The 10,236-nt window shown below is 28.5% G+C and overlaps 1 protein-coding gene across 1 annotated transcript; it reads left to right on the top strand.

Moving 5' to 3' along the window:
• The first annotated feature begins 7,459 nt into the window (after positions 1 to 7,459).
• On the top strand, positions 7,460 to 9,825 carry LOC107883910 (ARL14 effector protein-like). Its single transcript, XM_016804865.2, has 3 exons — positions 7,460 to 7,623; positions 7,702 to 8,028; positions 9,709 to 9,825. Exons 1-3 carry the CDS (start codon positions 7,616 to 7,618, stop codon positions 9,767 to 9,769), a joined length of 396 nt encoding a protein of 131 aa, XP_016660354.1. The 5' UTR covers positions 7,460 to 7,615; the 3' UTR covers positions 9,770 to 9,825.
• The last annotated feature ends 411 nt before the right edge of the window (positions 9,826 to 10,236 follow it).

The following is a 10,236-nucleotide window of genomic DNA, read 5'->3' as shown; positions in this document are numbered from 1 at the left end:
TCGTTTTTTGTTTTATTTCATTTGCTTATAAAAAATAATTGGATAGAGCTATTAAAAAAAAGTTCTTTTTTACGTGTTGTGAAAATTTAGTAGTTCTACAACAAGTATGGTGCGAGAAAAGTTGTCCCGCGCTAAACAGTTTTTGCTATGTTGTACATATATAAGACGGATACAACACATGCGGGTGTGACGTCCTCTTAATAAATTATTAAAGTGTTTTTTTATTTGGTTGCCATTGGTTAATAGGGCAAATCAGGTGCAAGCATAATGCATCAAACAAATTTTCGCACATTGCCTACTTGATATTATGCTTTCGCCAATTATCCACGATCCGACATAGTCGGATTGCCTACCGAGAGGCTGAGTTGCACCCAGAAGGATTGAACAATCGCAATTTTTTAGGGCAACGAAGTGATAGAGATCAGCTAATAATTAATAATTGATTAATAACCATCATTAATATGACGAAAAACATGAAATATTTTATACTTCTAACCATGATATAAACAACATGGTATCTATATAATAACGAAGAAGTCCAGATTTGGTCCAAGTCCGCGCAGTACGTCACTTCACACTTGCTTACCCATATTATCATATTGTCATTAAATTATTATTACTATACACTATGCCACGTCACGTGCTTACCGATGAATCTGACCGTCAAAATTTTACGACCATACCTTGTTTTTATATCATGCTTCTAACACTAACTGCACATATTCCTTACTTGAGTATAATAATCCCTTGACCATTTTTGAGAATGTTCTTGGTTTCTTAGTTATTTGAAAAATAAAGGAAATATTTAATTGTTAGTTTACTAACGTTAGTTTAAGTAGAATAAATCCTCGCCCAAGCGGGGAGTTTTCAATCAACCAAGACACCGAAACAACATTCTAAAAAATTGTCAAGGATATGGTCATGTCTCTTGACCATTTTGTAGAAGTTGTTTCGGTTGATTGAAAGCTCCCAGTTTTTTTTTTTTTTATATTTTGATTAATGAATTCTCCTTAAAATATTTACCCCAGTTCTGTTATTTGTTTGATTTAAATTAACATATACAAAACCCATTACAAATCACTAGCAAAATTTATTAGGTACCTACCAAAGAAAGATTTTGGCAATACATGAATACATAAATTATAATACCTATACCTAAAAGTAGTTAGTCATAGAGAAACAATGAATACTGATTACCAGTAAAATTAATAAAATCTTATAATGAAAAGATAGCTTCAATTTGTCAATAAGTACGTAAGTCAAATGTTCTGTTAAATCTATATATCATATTGAAACTTCAAATGTGTATTGAGCTAAAAACATTGCTTATATAATTTAAATTAATTGTTATACACTTAGAATCAGTTTAAAATAATAATATATGCCTATTATATTAATATCATGTAACTACCCATAGTACCTATCTACCTTATATGAAATAAAAATATATTAAAACGCAAAATACTACCTAATTTATATTCGATTTGTGTTGACTGTCAACTTTCAACTATATGGCATTTTACCTTCTGTTTACTATTGTATTAAAATATAAGAGTGCCTATTGAAAACTATGTACCTACCTACCTATTTACTTGGAGATAAACAGTTATTCTACAATTGAGCAATTGCCAAATCTCATTTTTGTGTATGTAAGTACTACATTCACACATAACCAATGTAATGTATTGTTGGTTAAATGTTTTATAATTTGATGGTATGTTTTTGATCTTAGAGTTCAAAATTGACAAGTCTGTACATTATAAGAACCAAAGGAAAGACATTGCGTAAGTTCTGAATGTTTTCAAACGTGCATACCTATAAATTATGCAGGTACTAGGTACATTTACGCATAACCAATGTTATGTATCGTTGTTTTAATGATTTACAATTTGATGGTATGTTTTTGATCTTAGAGTTCAAAATTGACAAGTCTGTACACTATAAGAACCACTGGCATGACATTGCGTTCTGTAAGTTCTGAGTATTTTTAAATATGCATATAATTTATGTAGGTATTACATTTACGCATAACCAATGAAATGTATCGTTGGTCAAATGATTTACAATTTGATGGTATGTTTTTGATCTTAGAATTCAAAATTGACAAGTCTGTATATTATAATAGAACCACGGGAAAGACATTGCATAAGTTTTGAATGTTTTCAAATGTGCGAACCTATAAGTTATGTAGGTACTAATGTCTACATTTACGCATAACCGATGAAATGTATCATTGGTTTAATGATTTACAATTTTATGGTATGTTTTTGATCTTAGAGTTCAAAATTGACAACAAGTATGTACACTATATAAGAACCACTGGGAAGACACCAAAGTTAATGTATGAGGTTCAGTGGTTTGTGTAAGTGGATTTATGGCTTCTGGCGATACCACTATAAAAAAAACGAGCCAATTTGCTATACCTCAAGGGTGGTTTGGAAATTAGCGTAATATTTGATATTGAAGGATATCCAGAACTTGCGTGCAGTTGGATTATTAAATTATTCGGTGATTCCTGCAAGTCTACAACATTAAGAAAAGTAATTTCAATTAAACTAAAACTAAGAAAGAAGAAAATGAGTTTTTAAGCTATTATAAGCTATTGCGTGGTGACTGAAAAGACATTTTTCGTAACGAAAAAGCGTGACCGTTACCGTTATCTTCGTAATGAGTGAGTATTTTATAAAAAAGACATATATACCTACACATTATATAAATTATATATAAGTTATTTTAAATATGAATATACTTTATAACATTATCTTATAATTTTATGACATTACAATAAGCACGTGTACGGTGTAGGTTTTAATTAAATAAATATTTGAATATCCAAACATTCGATTATCAGTATTCGATGCTACAATACCTGATTTGGTTTTAGATTCAAGATTGGAACGATGAATGTATTGATTTTACAATGATGTGTGTTTTTTTTTTTATTTTTTTTTTTTTATTTTTTTTTTTTTGTGTCTGTCATCACCTTTTAGGACAGAAAAAGTGCTTCGATTTTCTTCAACAGTATCTTTTCTGATAGGAAAGTGAATCTAGTTGGTACTTTGGGGGGGACATTTTTCCAATAGTTTTCAAAAGCGCCGTGAAAAACAAAAGAAAAATTAAGGAAAAACAGGAATTTTTACGCAAAATCTGTTTTCGAGAAAATTGATTTTGGTTTTTGGCGTAACTTTAAAACAAAATATGACTGTAGATACATGAAATTTTCACTGGTTGTTTATATTTCCATTCTCTATACATGATAAATTTTTCAAAATATTTTGATTTGTTTTGAGCCGTTTACGGACAATTTCAGTTTCCAATTTAATTAGTTTTTTTTTCTATGAATGTCAATAATTATTTTTATTATACTTTATTTGTTGAGTAAAAATACTTGAAAATTTAATACAAGGCTCCTACTATATTGTTACAATGACATTTGAAAAATATTAAAAATCCTTAGTCACAGTTTTTTTTTATTATCATTTAAAGTTCAAAAATTGACAAAATATGGAAAAATCACGAAAATTACCTAATTATGTTGAGTCTATAATTCGTAAAAATTTTTCTTTTTAGAACTAAGATTTTAAAATGTAATACAAGATTCCTTATGAGATTATCTACCTTTACTTAAAAAAAAATATCTATAAGAAAGTCAAATTAAATTTTTACATTGTTTGAAATTCAAATTTTTACAACATTGGATATTCATTCGATTTCTCATGTAGCGATTTCCTTATTTTGTTGTAATTCAAAAACGAATAACTGTAGATACATGAAAATTTTACTGGATGTTTATATTAGCATTTCCTATACACCATACAATTTTGAAAATATTTTGACTCTTTTTGAGCTGTTTACGGACATTTTCAGTTTTCAATTTTTTTAGTTTTTTTTTCAATAAATATCAATAAAGTTTTATCTGTTGGGCCAAAAAGTGTAAAAAGTTAATACAAAGCTCCTGATACATTGTTACAATAGCAGTTGAAACATATTAAAAATACATAGGCACAATTTTTTTTATAAGCATTTGAAGTTAAAATGTTGACAAAATTTATCAAATTCAAAATGTGAATAATTATTTTGTAGTTAAAAATTTATAAAATGTTCAACTTTTATATCTAAGGATTGAAAATTTAAAACAAGATTCCACGTAAATATTTAATTCTGTTATCAAAAATTCTAAGAAATACATAAGCACAGTTTATTTTTATAGTCATTTTAAGTTCGAATTTGGACGAAATTGCATATTAAAAAACCTGGAATAACTATTTTAGTTATTTTGTTGTGATTGTATAATATTATGTGTGGGTACTTGTAACTTCTAAAGTATACTATTATATATCTATGATAGTACCACGGTTTGTTGTTGATGTATAATGCGTTACCTAATGGATATTGTGATATGACTAATTTGAAAATTAAAATAATATAAGTATTAGTATTAGTATTAATATTAGTATCTATAATACTATAGATAAGTACCTATACCTATAATATGTATGTCTAATATCTAGACTGACAAACCGTCTCCGCTCAGAATCGTTTTTCTTATACAGTGATATTATATCATTGAATTCAAATTTAATACTATCCATTATACAGTGACCCACTTGTAACCTACTGTACAGCAGAGCGACATCCACTTACCCACCTTTTTTTTTGTTTAGTTTTTCAACTGAGCTGATGTTACTGGTGTGATTAATGCGGAACAGATATTATAATTTATGGTTGGAGTGGTACAGATTTTATTATTTTTTAAAGAAGTTACTAAATGTTTTATTGATTTTCGGTATTGAATTATTTGATTATTAAATTTTTTGAAGTAATGAGTAAGATCCATTTTTTAGGATATTATTTGTAATTTGTTTTGTTTTATTTATTGTCAAGCCTAAGAATGGAGAGTTTGTGATTTTGTTGTAAGTGAAAGATGACCATTAAGTTTATCAGTTGGGAGGTTAAAAAATAAAAGATTTAGAATATTTAATAAATTGTTCTTGTGTAATGTTTAAAATGTTGCTAATATTGTCATTGAGTGTTTTTTTATTAAATTTTGCAGTTTAGGTGTTTTTGTGGTCTATAAAATATGTATAACTAATGTATAATATGTATAAATATATATAGGTATAACCCTCCTTTATTTTTTGAATTTATACGAAATATCATTTTGCTGTCTGTTAATTGCATAATAATAATATGTCGTTTAAATATTGGCATTTAAAATTTTAATACTGAAATTTAAATTTAAAACTGTAGTTGTAAGGATGAATGTATCATATAGGTGTTTCACCTGAAAATGGTATTTATATATTTAATTTTGCTTAGTTTTAATTAAAGGTCTGATTCCTATGTAAATAGGTACTTTACAAAAATGGTAGAAAGTTATATTGTTTTGTATCATAACACTTCCAATTACCCACACATTTATGTAATCATATTATCTTCTTTAAATAAAAATTGTGGCGTACTATCGTTTGTTTTTACATTTAAGCTTCAATTTTTATTACAATATCTTTCTTAGTAAGAAATCTATTTGGTACTAACCTAAACTAACCTATAACCTGTACTTTTCCTAATAATTGGGAAAGTATTAATCGAGATGATGAGCTATGAGACGACCAGGTTTTAAATACTGATAAGTGATGGGTACCTACCTAAGACCCGTGAATCTGTGGTTGATGTTACGACGTCCTGCCTTTGATATAATTATATTTCTAACCGTCTCGTCATTTATGCTAACCCATACCTACTACAGACAGTGGTGTAGCCAGGGGGGTTTTGGGTGTTTGAACCCCCTCATTGACATTTTCCTTCCTAATAAATATATTGTTTATAGGGTTTGGGACTGCTTACAAGTTATAAATTTGTCTTATGAAATGGCGAAATTAAATACAAAGTTTGAATTTGCATATTTGTGTACTAGTTGGGCTACAGTTGGCCCTATGTTCGCATATGTAAGATTTCATTATAGTCTCTTTGAGACGAAACTATGTTTAAACTATATAATTGACATCTAGATTGTAGATTGTAAACGAATGAATGAACATCAGTACGTGTTCGTTTATCACGGTGTTTGCATATCACGTTATTCGTTATTACTTATTTATTAACCTAGTATTGTATATTTGTATGCCAGTATTTTTAAAAATTAAGTTGTTATTTATTTATTTATTTATCAGGTTTATATACCTACTTATTTTTTAGTTTTGTATTACCAAAATTGCAATATGTTTTATGATTTTTCAAAAATAATATAAAAATGTTGCTACATAGTACATATATTTAAATTTTAAGCATATTTTGAGAATTTCGACTGCATATTTCGATATTTTTTAGTGCAAAAAGTCAAGTTCTGAACCCTTAATTTATTTATATACGAAAACTGTAAAAAACTTGGTTTTAATCTATACTTAAAAACAACCCCCATTTCATAATCCTGGCTACGCCACTGTCTACAGAGCTCTTGTGACGGGACCTTAGATCATATGTATACTATGTATGTAGCCACAGCGTATTACATTGTTACCGATATTAGCGACGAGTCTCCGAATTAGGTAATCAAAGTGCGCACGCGCAATGCAACTCCTCGCATAATATTATCGATAGGCAGTGTTGGGTAAATCACTTTTGAAATGTAATAAAATTACGTTACTCGTTACATTAAATATTTTTATTTAAGTAACCCGATATTATTTTTATCACGTTAAGTTACTTTTATATTCAAAAAGTAAGGCGTTACCTATGCAAATAAAGTTACTTTTTTCAAAATGAATTACAAAATCCGTCCATAATGACTAATGGGTAGTAGGTATACTATTAATTACTACCTGTATAAATTGTAATAGTATTAATTCCTGGGATTAGGTAATATTGTTTATTATTATCTAAAACTTTCAGAATCGTAAAATTGGGTAGTTGTCAGAAAAAATAAGATGTAAAAAATGATGTGGATGAGATATAATCAATCACCGAGGCGACATGCAGTGGCGCAAATATTAAAAATGTTTAGGGGGGTTCAAGCCCCAATAAATTATTTTTAAAATTATAATTTATAATTTATACTTTTAAGAATGGTATACTATTATATTTTGAGGCTGGCGACACGACTATACGAGGCAGTGCTAACACGTAGTCGGTATACTTGCATCGTCTCGTCTCGTGTGCACACCATTTGTATTCGGATTATGGCGCATGCCTGCGCGAGAACGCAGGTGAACCAGACGAGTCTACAACTTACAAGAAGCAAGGAGTACCAACTACAGTCTCGCAGTCACACGTAATTGTGACGAGGCAACCTGGCGAGAGTCGTGAAGAAAGCATTATTTAGATCATAACAGGTTTGCCATATTATATTTATTATTATTATTATTTAATATTTACAACAAAATAATAACAAAATAAAAGTAACAGTATACGCTGTGGTTACGGGCGCATCCATGGTTGCATCCAGTTGCATATAGTCAGTGATTGCATGATATAACATTTATTTATTTTTTTTTTTTTATTGTTATATCATGAGTGATTGAATATTTAAGCGATTAGGTACAAAATCTATCTATTCTGATTCAGTGTTATCTAGAAAATTTAAAGAAGAATTTGAGTGTACCTAACCATAATAAAAATGGATAGGTGAGTATATTACATTTTGTTCAAGTCGTTAACCTGATACAACTATGCATCTTGTACCTTCTATTATTTAAATTTCAGACTGAAAACAATCACGAATAACTTAGAAATTGAAAGCCCGGAAAAACCGAAAAACCTAGAAATTGAAAGGCCGAAAAAACCGAAAAACCTAGAAATTGAAAGCCCGGAAAAACAGAAAAACCTAGAAATTGAAAGCCCGGAAAAACCGAAAAACCTAGAAGTTGAAAGCCCGGAAAAACCGAAAAACCTAGAAGTTGAAAGTCCGGAAAAACCGACAAACCAGGTGGACCCTAATGATAGCGAATGTGATTGCGACCAGGAAGGCTGCATGGGCTGTTTTTGGCCATGTGATTCATGCCTATCTAATAAATGTGGACACGAATGCCGGTTAGTTAAATATGAAAAGAACGAAAATTTAAAATAAGGAATTGTGTATTTTTAGGTTAATATTATTAATGTAGAACCTCGTGTACCAAAGCTGGGCAGTAACTAGTTAATAAGTTAAAAATTAAGTTATAAATTACTTTTTTGATAACTTTTATCTTAACTACCTAGTTCAACAACAATTTAATATTAGAAAATAATTTAGTTAGTAATTAAGTTATTTCATTTCATAAATAATTGTACCTTATACGACTTTTAATGTCTGTTTTTTTTAATAATTGATAATATTAAAATCGCCAAAACAACAAGCCTAATTTCAGACGTACTCCAAGACGGTGTATTTTCTACAAGCTATACACTCTACAGTGATATACAATAAAACCTCTTTGTGACGGACCCTCCTATAAGACGGATATTTACTTACAGCAGAAAACAAACAGTTCTGTATAACCTATAGGTAGTTTCCCTAAAATAGAAAAATCAGTTGGAACTGATTGCAATTTAGTTATAAGGGAATTTTACTGTAATAATATTATATGTAAAAAAAGTAACTTATATTATACATATCTTAGTTACCAAAATTAATTTATTTTATAAAATTAATTTTAACTTAGCTTATAGTTACTTTTTATTTTAGGAAACTTAACTTTCACTATTTAAAAAACTGGTTATCTTGCCCAGCTTTATCGTATAGAATATCAATAGCTTTAGATAATGATTTACCTATACCTATTTCAACTTGTAAGACAGTGAAATATTACTTTATTTTTTGTACGAAAAATTAACAATTTCAATATAAATAGTAGTTCCTATAACGTCTTTAATACAATTTTGAAAGGTTTCAGAGCATTACCTATATTAATTTCTAAATGCATTTTTCCAAATAGAATTTATCGTGGTAGTTTTAAATTATAACTTAACTACTTGATTAGACACCAGACTTGTAAGCCTTTTAAAATTAGTAATGTTTAATTGCATCTATGCCTCTTACTTTAAAATTTGAAGTCGCCAATTTTCAAAATTTCTTCTTCTGAAGTCTTCAAATAGGTAATGTAGTTATTTACTTTTTGAACTTTTCATACAAATACTGTTGATGCAATAGATTTAATGGTATTATAATAGCTGCAGAATATAACAAGAAACATTTACCTACATAAATAAATGAGAATATATTAATTATACCATATTGTTACTTGATATTTGATTATAATCAGTCAATCAAAATTATTTATCGTTTTCACCTCTCACAAGCGTCAAGAACACTTGTGGACGCCCCAAGTCAGCGAATACCCCCTACTCTTTTTGCTATGACACCTATTTCAATCAAATAAGATAAATTTATTTTTTTTCACTATGGTCATCAACTTAAAAATTATAATTAAAGAATATAAAATTAATATAATCAAAAAGAAACAAATTATCATGTGTTGACGTGTTGCATATCAATTTTTTGGTAAATTAATTAATTAACTGGTTATTGATATTTGAAATTGTACAAAATATGGTTAAGTAGGTACAATTCAAAATTCTTCAAATATACTGTCATATCTAACATATTTTGCTTCACAAACTGTCTACATATTTTATTCCCATTGAACTTCATGCAGTTGATATAAATATATGCTCTATCCTAATCTGGACCCTGATTTATAAATCATAATACCATATTTAACTTTTTTTCAGTGTCAATCGCAAGTGGAAACGTTATGATGCGTGGATAAGACAAGGAAGAAGTAATGACTAAGTAATGACTTAATTATTTGTATTTTAATTATATTGTAAACATTGGAAATATAACTAAATACAATATAATTTCACAATAGTATTCTAAACATATTGTATATTTTTATCATTCAACATTTTTTTTCTTTAAGACCAGGTTTTTCAATCAAATTTATTTGACAATTTGACAGATAAGAAAAAATTGATAATTATTGCTTTTTAAATGTGGGAATAACTAAATCTTGGAGTTATTCAGCATTTTATTTTTTACCAAAGATAAGGGTTTTAATAATATATTCATAAACTACTTTTAGTTTGTGAAACAGTTAGGTTAGGTCATTGTTTTATATTAGTTAAATGGTTCATAATTGAAAATGGGCAAAGTAGACTTAAACTCTAAAGCAGGGCGTGGCGCCCAACAGGGGGTTGAAGTGGTTCAAATGAACCAGGTAAATTTAGGGTAGGTACCTCATGGGTGGGTCGGTACTT

This window comes from Acyrthosiphon pisum, chromosome X (assembly GCF_005508785.2).
Source record: "Acyrthosiphon pisum isolate AL4f chromosome X, pea_aphid_22Mar2018_4r6ur, whole genome shotgun sequence".
In the NCBI taxonomy this organism is placed as follows: Eukaryota; Metazoa; Arthropoda; class Insecta; order Hemiptera; family Aphididae; genus Acyrthosiphon; species Acyrthosiphon pisum.
The sequence above is the reverse complement of the archived record's forward strand: the minus strand, read 5'-3'. Positions and strand labels throughout refer to the sequence as shown.

Excerpts from the sequence above, each read along its gene's own strand:
- LOC107883910 (XM_016804865.2), top strand. Across the intron at positions 8,029-9,708 it reads AAATGTGGACACGAATGCCG|TGTCAATCGCAAGTGGAAAC; the intron begins GTTAGTTAAATA and ends ACTTTTTTTCAG.